This window comes from Petromyzon marinus, chromosome 10 (assembly GCF_048934315.1).
Source record: "Petromyzon marinus isolate PM22_M1 ecotype Great Lakes invasive population chromosome 10, UKy_Petmar_22M1.pri1.0, whole genome shotgun sequence".
Lineage (NCBI taxonomy): Eukaryota > Metazoa > Chordata > Hyperoartia > Petromyzontiformes > Petromyzontidae > Petromyzon > Petromyzon marinus.
Window position 1 is genome coordinate 4,140,994 of NC_133676.1, and position 13,255 is coordinate 4,154,248.

General features: G+C 46.5%; 1 protein-coding gene across 1 annotated transcript; it reads right to left on the bottom strand.

The window, feature by feature from the left end:
- Positions 1-7: 7 nt before the first annotated feature.
- Positions 8-11,439, bottom strand: GPD1L (glycerol-3-phosphate dehydrogenase 1 like). Its single transcript, XM_032951699.2, has 8 exons — positions 11,139-11,439; positions 6,665-6,842; positions 5,626-5,766; positions 5,346-5,484; positions 4,481-4,593; positions 3,932-4,165; positions 2,106-2,212; positions 8-878 (listed from the first exon to the last, which is right to left on the bottom strand). The coding sequence occupies exons 1-8, from the start codon at positions 11,180-11,182 to the stop codon at positions 782-784; spliced, it is 1,053 nt and encodes a 350-aa protein (XP_032807590.1). The 5' UTR covers positions 11,183-11,439; the 3' UTR covers positions 8-781.
- Between the last annotated feature and the right edge of the window lie 1,816 nt (positions 11,440-13,255).

Sequence of the window (13,255 nt, forward strand, 5' to 3'; positions counted from 1 at the left end):
GCACGTGTAATGTTGTTGTCATATTTATTTCAAGTAAACAGTCCTGATTGAATTTAAAGTGAAGACACACGTCAATGTCAGACTCACACTTACCATAACATTCAGCAAGGGCGGTTCTTAACCAACACCCCCGCCACAAAAATGTACCGTTCCTCCCACCGTCCCGTATTGACATGGCCACAGCAGCTTTCATGGGGACACGCATGTACTGGTCATGACCCGGAACACACTGCCTTTATTGCAGATTATCTTTAGGAATTGGTTTTCGAATATCTCCCCTGACGCATATTGACCAATGTTTTGAAAGTGCCTCTAAAATGACCTCACCAAAGCTGGGCTGATGGAATGATTATGGGGGACAGTCGTAATGAACAGCAGTCAAACACAGCCACGGGGAACAGACGACCTTCACGATAGCGGAGGGAGCCGCTCCTGATGGCCTAGGTGGAGGAGACTATCTAGAGCTGCCAACAACAACACACACACACGCACACGAGCCGATTTCACAGCCTCGCAATATTTAGTTCCTGCGGCTGTAAAACTCGTCAGCAACACAGTGGCGTAAGAAAATAATTTCAGAGAACATAGTTGGACTTGCAAACCAAACACGTCAATTGTGCGCACCAGTGCAGCATATAAAATATTGGATCTTAGAAATCGAAAATTACAGCAAACGTACAAAAAAGAAGAGTCGTTGCGCTTCCTTAACTTTGGTCGACGTGTGGATTTCCTTGGTCACCGACATCACGGGCGTGTGGGGCATCTGAGCCTGCAAAGTAGCCTAGATGTGTTCCGGGTGGCTCTGTAGGCAGGTCATGAGACCGCTTACAGGCTTGCCCGAGTAGCAGATCTCATAGATGGCTGTGAAGAGTGGAAACCTGAGGGAAGAGGGAGGCAGGCGTGAGAAACATGCTCCCTCACGTGCTTGCTCGCCCGCTCGCACACTTAGGTGCTCACTTACTCGCTTGCTCAATCACTCGCGAGCTCACTCACACTCGCTCCCTCCATCTCTCACACACACGTGATGGGTGGCTCGCTCATTCACTTGCTCGTGCAGCAACCTGGGCCTCCATCTGGATTGTTCGGTTTTACATCTTATATTTAACGAGGCAGGAGCCCACGCAGTTTAATTATATTGTCTTCTTTGTGAGCGGCAATGCATCTGGGCGATCTCTTCGCACCGACTATTATACAAGCAGCAGGAAGAAACCATGTTTAATGGAATATTAAATGTACCACAAATCTACTATTACCACAAACAACTCTCGTTGCGAAACATTGCAGTTCAGTTGCAGACAATTTAATATTTGGGCTATTCAACTGACAGTCGTCGACATCTCGTGAAGCGACATATGTAGGATGTGGATCAGAAACATGGACATTGCGGAGGAGCATGTAACAGGAGGCGTGCGTAAAAATAGGCATGGAACGAAGCACGGCTGTAATTACATTGATAGAAAGAGGAACTCATGGATAACAGAACAAACACAGGTTAATGATAGCATCCCGACTATTAAAAAAAAAGTCAATGGTCTTTGGCCAGACGCATCACTAGAAGGGGTGATAACCGGTGGACGAGAATCATGGGGCAACAGCTGGTGGTGAGATGTTAACGAAGATGTTAATTATCTCCCTGGCATACAGGTTGTGGGTTTCATTCAGACCCCGACGCTTGTATATTTGGAGTTTGTATGTTCTCTCTGTGGTTATGTGGATTTTTCTCCGGGTCACCTGGTTTTTCCCACCACATTTACAAGTGTGCGTTTAGATTATTTGGATGCTATAAATTTCCACGTGATAAACCACTTTGTTGAGCTATTTGTGGCCAGGTCGCTTCAGAAAAAGAACTCGTATAGCTCAGTGGGCCTTACCTGGTAAAGTAAAAAAAAAAGTTCATAGAAAATATCTACCATGGAGATGGGAGCAATAAAATCGGCTGTCATGCAGGTGCTATGTGGATCATTACAACACAGGACTGTGGTGGATGGCAGTGGCTTGGGGAGGCCTTCATCCCACAGTGGATTGACCATGGCCGCTGATGAGGCCGTGCACGGTAGGCCCCGCTTCTGGGTTATGGGTGCCGCACGGGTCGCGTGTCAACTCACTTGGACACCATGTTGCGGTTCTGGAGGATGCGGTGAACCTCTGCGGCTGTCTGGGGGCCCTGCAGCTTCTGGCCGTTCAGCATCTCCTTCTCCAGCTCCTCTATGCTCTGCCAAATGAGAAAGATCCCCCTCAGCCCCCGTTTAGCCTTTAGCAGACTGTCGGGGCGAGTGCTGTTCGCGAGAAGCTATGATGGCCGGCACTGTGGCACACGAGCGGGTGGGTGTGGCCAGTACCTAAAAGCCAAACCACTAATTTATGGAATTGGACGAACGTCTCATAATGCTGGAGACTCGGCAAGGCTTTACGGAGTAAATAAAGGGCACAGTTATATTTATTATTAATCATTAGAGCCCCATTGCTTTTGTCAACGGTGCAGCAGCGTGATGACCGACCTTTTACATTATTGTGCAAAATAAGCTGTTAAACGCTGCGTGCACCCGACAGTTGGTATGCGAGCTGGAGATTTGCCAATAACACCGTCGTAAAACACAAATTAATAGTCGGCGACATTTTGGCCAATGGCCCTTCTTCATAGCACGTAATTGTGCTTTGCGTACCACTGCCAAAGCAGCATCATAAAGTAATTTGATGGTTGAGAGCGCTGGAGTTTAAAGCACTGGCTCAAGTTGAATCTGCCTTTACAGCGGGCACCTGGAGTGTTGGCTTGCACACGTTGCTCTCCGATGGTGGCCGATCGACAGGGTGGTTGAATGAGGTGGGCGGCTGCCCGAGGCTGACAATGCTGCACATACCTCGGCTCGACAGAGTTTGTGAGCCAACCCAATAATCCTACGTAAGCCTGGAAATCCCTTTAATTAAAGGACAGCATCTTAACGACAAAGGCAGGTTGGAGTAAAATATACAAGAAGGTGGCGAGATGTTAACGACCTGGTTGTGGGTTCGATCCCGACCCTGACGCCTGTATATTTGGAGTTTGCATGTTCTCCCTGTGGTCTCGTGGATTTTTCTCCGGGTCCTCCGGTTTTTCCCTCCACATTTAGAAACATTCGTTTAGATTATATGGCTGCTATACATTTCCACATGATAAGCCACTTCGTTGAGCTATCATTTGTGAACAGGTTGCTTCTGAAAAAGAGCTATGAAGCTCAGTGTGCCTTACCTGGTAAAATGAAAAAAATGGTTTAGTTAAATTTTAGTTTTAGGTTAAGACAATATTGACCAGCTGGAAAAACCTGACACAGTATATGTGTACCCCCTCTGCATGTGCTACTGCGTGGATTTTCAAGGATATGCTGCACAGCTCTCTCCAATGTAATTTTGGGTTGTACTGCGACATGAAAAATCACGCATATGCATGTATTCTGTACAGATTTCAAACACACGTTTGTCCTCGGAAGCATTTCATTAGCGATGTTAAGATGTTCCTTCCAAGCCACGCAACGAGATGACATCGCACGGTGGGCGACGTGCGTGGTGACGTTACATGCAATGGGGTCGTCACCTTGATCGGCAAAGCTTAAACTTCAAACCCTGGTTTTAACCGCCAAGCTTTGGGACACCCTGAGGCTGTTTTTTGACATGGTAAATCCTTAACAGCAACGCAGCTTTATACTCACGTTGTGTATATTGGAGCATCTGTCCAAAGATTATCGTAACTCCCCTCCCCCCCGCCTTGGGACAGACAGATGGACAGCCTGAGAGGGCTAACGCATAAATGCTTCCAACCTCGGTTGGAAAGTGTAAAGTAACGTTTGCAAGGCCACGATCCAAAATGCCGAACATCAATACGCATGAGCATTTAAGAAAAAGCCATCTCGTCTGCCAACGTCCCGAACGTCGCGTAGGGAGCGGCTCATCGCACGACCTTGCGTGTGCGCACGAAGGCCTCGGAGACGCGGCGGTTGCGGCCCCCGTAGCACGTGGTGATGAGGTCGGCGACGCCGCAGCTCTCCAGGAAGGTGGCCGAGCTCACGGCTCCGCGGCAGAAGATGCGCGCGAACGCGATCATCTCCATGAGGCCCAGGCGGATCACGGCCGCCTTGGTGTTGTCACCGCAGTCGAGCCCGTCGCAGAATCCGGCGCCCACCGCCACGATGTTCTGCCGGTGCCCCGTGGGGGAGGACGCGCGGAGTTAACCGGTGTTCAGAACACCGGCGGTGGCTAGGTCACAAGGCATAGTTTACAATGGTGAGTACACATCTTTAACAATTTAGAAGTGATGCTGAGATGCGGGGTGTGCGATTTATACAAAATAATATTTTTTATTGGATCTTCTTAGCGTCAAATGCGACCGCATCTCAAAATGCTGTACAGACACAAAGGGCAAGGATAACTTAAGTCAGTACGTCACAGGCAGAGGAAGACAATGAGCCTGGAAATCCTCGGCACAAGTGTTTCTTCCAAGTCTCATCACCTTGAGGGCCCCGCAAATCTCCACCGTGTCCGCCTCCTCCACCACCGTGATGCGGAAGTTTGGCGTCTGCATGAGCTCCTTGAAGAGGATGCCCGCCTCGCGGTCCTTGCTGCCTAAGCTCGCACGGCATAGACCGCCCCCCGTCAGCTCCTCCCCCTTCCGGCAGCATCTCAACCGGCGCTCAAGATAAGCCACCCAAGTCTGGGCATTTTTGCGCGTTAAAAAATATATATATCTTCTTTGGTTCTTTCGGTAAAGTCACGTAGAATGAGAATAAAATAATAAATTGATAAAATAAAATAATAATATTCTCACGACGTTTCGGCCACAACACAAGCGGCTTTCATCAGGTGAAGGGACGAGACTGTCTGGTAGGACAGCGCTGGAGTGAAAGAGCCACGTTCAGATCACGGCCTTTAAGCTGATCTGAACGTGGCTCTTTCACTCCAGCGCTGTCCTACCAGACAGTCTCGTCCCTTCACCTGATGAAGGCCGCTTGTGTTGTGGCCGAAACGTCGTGAGAATATTATTGTGTTATTTTATTTTATCAATTTATTATTTTATTCTCATTCTACGTGACTTTACCGAAAGAACCAAAGAAGATGAATCATTGCAGTCACGAAAGCTTTAAATCGAAATATATATTTGAATTACGTACAACATTTCAACCGAATGCGTAAAAGCATGCATGGCAATTTTGATGCAATTCTCGCCCTGCTGCTATTTGTATAATGCTATAAGTGAGATGCTATTGGTATTGGGCATTTTTTCCTCGTCACCACTGCCCGTTCCACGCGACCCTGGGCTCCATCATCCTGGGTTGCGAAACCTGCGGTGGATGCGTGTAGCAACATCCTCCCCTCACCGATTGTGGTCTCGCAGAACTTCTCCTCGGCCACTTCGTTGGCAATGTTGGCGCCCATGAGCACGCTCACGGGGATGTCGAGCTGCTCACGGATGATGTCGGAGATGAGCTTCAGTCCGTCAGGACCCTCGTCCACGCCCTGCAAGCGGCGCAACACGCACCGTCAGACACCGCCACCTCGTGCGGCCAAAGCCAGGCACGAAAGCTCGGCAGATTTACCGGAACGCTGAAAAATAATTCATTGTAACTGCACCCAGCCGCAAGCCGTGCGACGCGGTACCTTAATGAGGGAGATGCCTAGGGCCCCAGTCGCCGCGTGCCCCTTGATTTTCGCACAGAGGCCGCGGATGAACTGATGGGGCACCACGAACACCAGCAGGTTGGCGCCCTCCACCGCCTGGCTAATGTCCGGCACGGCCACCTGGCGCAATGTGGCAAACAACACGACGGTGAAGGGTGCCCACAGGAAGAGGCGGCATCCTGGGAGCACGTGCGAGGGTTTTATACCCCACGGCGATTTGATAAACCGTCACGATCTTTCTGTCTCGTGTGTGCAATGTTGTTCGTTCCGTTCAACTCAATGTAACATAAGCGTATCAAATAATTGCCATTAATTTGCATAGAATTTGTACAAATATTAAGTAGTTGATTCATACACGTGTGATTCGATGGATGTATCATGTCAGAATGGATGTAAATCAATCACTGTATACTTGGCATCCAGCATTTAAATCCTTCATAAAGTGCTGCAAACAATCAAAACATTTGGAAAAGCATCAGATGACAGATTAGTTATTGTGCTATCATGTTAAACTTGTGGTATCTTAGGGGCAGTTCCACAAATTAAGCATGCTCAATTGAAATGTCTAAAACAACCATGAAGAAAATGTTGTTTTATAAAATATACAGCTTGTGTATGGAATGAGTAAATGGTTTGACACATCCACAAAACTGAATGCACAGTGACATCTAGCGTGGTTTAAAAAGTCAGTTCATCTGAGTACGTCCACGATTTCTCCCCTTTCAAGAAATGCGGGTGGATTTTTTACATCCGATGAACAGTCATAATTGATTCACATACCATACCTAGTAAAAAGCTGTGTCACGAGCATACTGATGGCAAAACACACATTGTTCAAGTGTCTCGAAATATACATGTAACATTCTTGAATCTGCCCACCATTGCACCAATATACTTTTGTTAATTTTTATTCAGCAGCACTACAACGCAAGGTTGAAGAAGCAGCCAAGGCCAAAGGGAGGCCTAAGTTGGCGGCATGTCGAGTGGTTGTGTCCCGCTAGACCCGCCCACCACTCACCACATTTTCAGGCAGCTTGTGTCCCGGCAGATACTTGACATTCTCGTGGTCAGTGTTTATGATCTCTGTCAGCTTTCGTCCCTGCACTTCCTCCTCGAACACCCACATCCTCACCGTCTTATCGAACTTGCTCAGCTGCTGCACATTGCGGCCGATGATTTTGGAGATGGCGGAACCCCTGCGCCAAACACAAAAAATGAACACTAGTTTTCCAGATCATCGACAAGGATACAATCACGCCGACCGCAGCCGATTTTGCCAGTTCTCAGAAGCCAAGCCGAGTTGTGCCTGGTTATGGCATAGGTGGGGAACTGCCTGTGATTACCAGGGGCATTGTAAGACTAGGGCTGCGAGGTAGCCAGGGGATGGCAATGCAGCAGTGGAGTCTCGATTCTATCAATCGATGGTCACGACTCGATGGTACGATTTAACCATAGATCCATGTTGTCCCATTTCCTCCCCCCCCTCCACCGTCTCGTTTATATTGCTTCTCGTTTGCAGTCTCGTTTTATTATTATTTTTCGCACCCTATCATCCTCCAGGCCACTTGTCAGGAGCCCCGTAAACGAGGTACGGCCATAAGGTAGTGTGACTGGTTACGCTCCCACCGCAAAAACCACGCATTGCACAAGACGCAGAGCTCAGCGGGTACAACCACACCCTTTGTAAAAGTATGCGTGTGTTTTGCCGATATCTGTCCGCACTGTATACGAAATCTGCAGGGAAAGCACTTTAATCGGCATAGTTCACGCACGCTGCCTCCTTACTTGTACCTCACACCTCACCTTGTCAGATCTCATGGAAAGTGTGAGAGTTGAACCTTGTTAACGCTTGGGATAGGAGACTCCCTGGCAAGAGCAGGTGTTTTAGTAGTGGGCTACGTGGTGGTCAGGAGATGGCAGGAAAACAAATGATTATTCAATCTATGTCTGTGCACCTTTGAGTGTCACCTCCCTGATGACACTTTTACTGGTACTCTGGTTTCCTCCCATATACAAAGTATGTATAGTGAACTTCTTTCGCACCGTACGTAGCCAACCGTGCTAATCGGAGGTGCGGGGGTACTTAACGCAACTGGCAAAACATCTCAATAAAGATGCTCCCCCCTCACCACCTGCCCCCCTGAAAATCTTACGACACAGTGAGGTTTTCCTGTGCAACGATAGTAAAGAGCATCCATATTAGTTGTTCCACATTAGTAGCGGTCGGCAATCAAATTAACACGAGCCATTTTTTCGAATTCGGTAAACAAAAAAAAACCTCAATATTTCAAGAGCCACAATGGACTGTGATGAATACGAGATGATCGTCCTGAATAAATAATGCCACAAAACACTCATTAATGAGCATGCGACCTCTGGATCCGCAGGTTGCCGACCCCTGCCCATGGTGAACTGGACTCTCGTGGTAAACTGTACTCCCATGGTGAACTGGACTCTCGTGGTAAAGTGGACTCCCATGGTGAACTGGACTCTCGTGGTAAACTGGACTCCCGTGGTGAACTGGACTTCCATGGTCAGGGGTTGGCAAACAAAATAACGAGAAACATTTTTTTTTCAAATTTCAAGAGCCGCACTGCAGTTCTTAAAGAGCCACATGCGGCTCCGGAGTGGCAGGTTGCTGACCCCTGCACATTAACGTTCTAGACATAGAATAAGTAATGTATACCAAGGCCGTAGCCATGGAGTCAACATTGGGGGGGGGGGACAAAATCTTTTAGGGGGTCTGGGGGTCACCCCCAGAAAAAAATTCGAAATTTTAAAACGAATTTCCTGCCATTTCCTGCCTAAAATATTTTAAAAAATCACTAACATAGGATGGACTTTTTATTTATTTTTTTACAATAATGTCTAATAGTGTATTGTATTACATTGCTCTGTTTTCTTACCTCTTCTTCTTTCATTGTATGTAATGGCAGAGATTAGGGATTTATAAAGTACAACCATAACCACAATCGTATAAACAGAAATCTATTTTATAGCAATATATTGGGGGGGACATTTTGAGCATATTTGAATATTGGGGGGGGTTGTGTGTGTCCCCCAATATATATTATAATTACGGCCTTCATGTACAGAGACACGAGCAGTCGTCGCACATTCACCTGTACACACCACCCAGTAACACAGCGCACTTTAGGCACTTCTAAGTTTCTCGATTGTTCAATGCTATTGGCTGAGGCTCATAGAGCCAGATAAAGTTAGGTGCCTTGGGGATGTTTAGAGTTCATTGCCATTTCCAGAAGTTCATGTAGATAAAGGCGCCTTTAATACTCCTCGGCGTTTAGTTATTTCCAGAGGCTTATTGAGGCGGATTAAGGCATGCGTCGGACTCACAGCATATCCATCAGACTCACAAAGGCAGGATTAAGTGTGGTTTAGCCACAGTAGACCGCACGGTAATTATCGTGAGTAATGCAATAGGAGCGATGCAGAGAATATATTCCGAGGTAAGAATTACACTTTTATAAGGTGCCTAATAACACACCCACTCCTGCAACCTGTTCTACGTGGCGAAAGCGTGCACATGTAACCTGGCGGATGCATCACAGAGGACACACGTCCATTTATGTTGTAAAGTTACCGTACACCTCTTCCAGAAATGAACGCGAGAAATACTTTGTCGTCAAAAGGCTTAACTGCCCCCCAGTGAAGGTGGATGGAAGTTGTGGGTCCACTGGGCAAGAAGAGGAGGCATCGCAAGAGATTCTCAAATATGAAGGTGGGGGGGGGGACTGTGGTTGTACTGGAATTGCAGTGATCTACAGGTCGGGCGAGATGTCATGAAGGAGATGCTTTTCTAGCCGTCGTAATTCCATCTCCGGGCGTTGACAGCCAATCATGGAGAACTTTGATGATGTTGCCATCAGTTGAAGAAGTTGTATCTTCTTGGCGAGATATTTCCTTAACTAAACTGTAATTTTTTTTCGACATGACATCTAAATTCCTACAACCATATCGAATTCTTTTTTTTAATGTACTCGATTATAATAGGGAATTATCAATTGACTGGGGTTTAGGTTGGGCCACGGTTATTCAAGTGCAAGGGAAACAGACTACTTGTACATAAACCATACACCCAGTGACCATAACAGTCCAAACAGCATCAATGTAGGACGTCCATCGTGGAAACTAAGTGACTGAAATCAGCTTGGGCCAGACGAGAGTTCAAAATGGGACGTCGCAGGACGCCTCGGGGAGGGTCTTCATCCAGCGATCATGGCTCAAGTCAATAACAAAAGACTTGAACACATTCGTCTCGGCTCGTGATGAAGGTTTTTTTTGTATGCTCGATGTGTCACCACCAACCACCCCGTAGCACAGTAAACTCGGAGCTCAACTGGAACCAACAATGCAGAGCAGCATCGGCTTCTTGAACACAAGGTGACCACGACTACACCTTCACGGAGGGAGAGACACCTCATTATAAATAAGTTATATTTAAAAATACTTTTTAAAAAACACGCTTTAATGAAATGTACCGTACTAGTAATGTAAGAACTCCAAGACTCCATGAAGTGGCCCCGAAACTTGCCACAACGTAAGGGGGCCGTGGTCAATTACAGCCAACGTGAGTTGAGCGTGGACAATAAGACCCAAGCCGAAACATAACATTTAAAAAATATTATTTAAAAAAATTATGATAGAATATAGTATTGTCATCAGTATGATATAAGTATACCAAGTTTGCAGTCGATACCGCATTGGGAAGTGGGTTAAAATTGAGTTACAAGATTTGAGGGTACGACAACAGAGCGAGTTAAATATTAAATCGTGTAATAATAATAAAACAATTTTTTTAAAACCCCACGACCTCCTTGCCTGAAAGCTTTCGTGACTGCAGGGATTCACCTTCTTGGTTCTTTCGGCAAAGTTACGCGACTTTACCGAAAGAACCATGACTTTACCGAAAGAACCATGACTTTACCGAAAGAACCATGACTTTACCGAAAGAACCATGACTTTACCGAAAGAATCACGACTTTACCGAAAGAACCATGACTTTACCGAAAGAACCATGACTTTACCGAAAGAACCACGACTTTACCGAAAGAACCACGACTTTACCGAAAGAACCATGACTTTACCGAAAGAACCATGACTTTACCGAAAGAACCATGACTTTACCGAAAGAACCACGACTTTACCGAAAGAACCATGAAGATAACCTCCCTGCCGTCAAAACATCTCGGCTCTTGTCAGCCTCACCACCCACCACCACCACCCACCAGAGAGACGTGCGCCCAGCCTTGGTGCGGAGGACCTCACTCACAACAGCGAGCGGACACCCGGGGCGACGAGACATCAACAACAGCATCAACAACATCAACAACAACATCAACCTCCATCGCCGCGGGCGCCGTGATTGAACCTCGGGCAGCTTCCGCCTGATGTGGCTCCGGGGGATACAATAACAACAACAAGAAAAACGAAATGGTCTCTCGTCAAGCGGGGGAGGAGAAGGGGGAGCTCACCAGTTTCCCGAGCCGACGATGGAGACGCGGAGAGGAGCGGCCATGGCGTGAGGAGGAACGCACTAAAGTGATAAGAACCAAAGGCGACCGTGGGGCTCTGTTGGGTTCCGTTTAGTCCGCCCACGTGGAGGCGCCTCCCTGCCGGCCGCGCCTCCTATAGCTCCTCCTGCTGTTGTCACACTTCCAGTTCGTCCTCCTGCTGCTGCTGTTATTATTCTTCCAATGAGTCGAGACGTAGGAGACAGGGAGACGGGGGGGGGTGTCACCCTGCCCCCCCCCTGAGTCGTGGTCGTGTCCAACGACGGGAAATGAGGGGTGGAGCAAAGTAGCGGTGGCCGTGTACCACGACGCTTGTCTCCCTTCGGCCTCGTTGGCTTAATGGCGTGAAAACACAAGCTCGTGTTTGAAAGAAAGTGACCGAGGCCAATGATTTCGATTTAAAGCTTTCGTGACCGCAGGGATTCATCTTCTTGGTTCTTTCGGTAAAGTCACGTAGAAGGGAAATACAATAATTTTATTATTTTTATTTTATTTTTTTCCATTTAACGTGACTTTACCGAAAGAACCAAGAAGATGAGGCCAATGATGTTTGTTTGACAGAATTAAGTTAATTTCGTAGCTGTAAACCCATACGGTTTAACCCTGTATTCTTGTACGTGGAAATTGAGTTAATCAGGTCCATACAGCGTACAGCCATTTCAATACGGGCAAAAAAATGTGTTTTGTCAAATTGTTCGTGTTTCTCTCTTGCCTAGCTTATTACAGACCAATTCAGACCTAATTGGTCACCCCGTGCCCTTAAAAATCTCAACGTTCATCCTACAAAGTCCTATCACAAGGGAGAAACACAAACAAATAGACAATATATATTGCCCGTATTGAAACGGCTGTACGCCGTATGGACCTGAAAACTCAATTTCCCTGTACAAGAATACGGGCTAAACCGTATGGGTGGACAGCGGTGCTATTATACTCTTTGTTTTTTTTCTTCCGGTAAAGTCACCTACGTGACTTTAAAGTCACCTACGTGGCTTTACCGAAAAAAAACAAAGAGTATGAATCCTTGCAGACACGAAAGTTTCAAATCTAGCGGTGCGATTCTCAAATATGAAAGTGGGGGCATCATCACGGCGAAGCACTTCGATATTCCTGACTCGATTATCTGGGTCAACCGTCTCAGTGTAACATGATAGTTGTTGCTTTACATCAACATCAGCTGTTAGATCATCTTCACATTACATTACGGTTGGGGATATCACATGAATATCGAACTTGGAACGAACTTCATGGTAAGTTTGAACATTGCTCAATCATAATAATACTACGGTGTAATGCACAATTTAATGTATCTCTTCTTTGGTTCTTTCGGTAAAGTCACGTAGAATGAGAATAAAATAATAAATTGATAAAATAAAATAACGCAATAATATTCTCAATTTATTATTTTATTCTCATTCTACGTGACTTTACCGAAAGAACCAAAGAAGATGAATCATTGCAGTCACGAAAGCTTTAAATCGAAATTTAATGTATCTCGTAAAGCATCACCGAGTCTCGAGACTCCATTTCAGGAGGGTTCTGTGTTTAAATGTTTTTCTATTCTTGCGTATGATGTCAGCTAACAATATGTTCATGAGCTAAATACCAATGTCGAGGTCTGCTAGCTACGACGAGAGGGCTTCATGAGTTCGTGTAGTCTTGACATTCCTCCTCCGTTGAAGGAGCACAGACTATGATCTACAGTTTTTGGTTACATGGCCACACTCGCACTTTGGCTTGTCTTTCATTTTCCATTCATGAAGATGTGCGCATTTGCCTGATGATGATGTTCTGATGCTGTTGATGGTTCCAGCGGTGTCTTCCCGAGTAGGAATGTCAAAGCCAGGAGAAGCTACGATGTTTTGGGTCTCGAATGATGTGGGTTCGCCTGGACGTCCATGTTTTTCCACTAAAGTAAATTACATATAACCCTTTATCATAACAGAGCAAACATTTGAGACGTGTTTGTATTAAAGTGTATTGCATTTACGGATACCTGAGTTCGACTCCCGCTCAGGTCAGCACCAGTGGCGATTATCTGGGGCGCCCCTAGGTCGACTCAACCTCAAATGGATACC

Excerpts from the sequence above, each read along its gene's own strand:
- GPD1L (XM_032951699.2), bottom strand. The coding sequence starts at position 11,182 with ATGGCCGCTCCTCTCCGCGTCTCCATCGTCGGCTCGGGAAACTG. Across the intron at positions 5,485-5,625 it reads TAGGCATCTCCCTCATTAAG|GGCGTGGACGAGGGTCCTGA; the intron begins GTACCGCGTCGC and ends CGCCGCTTGCAG. Across the intron at positions 4,594-5,345 it reads GTTCTGCGAGACCACAATCG|GCAGCAAGGACCGCGAGGCG; the intron begins GTGAGGGGAGGA and ends GTGCGAGCTTAG.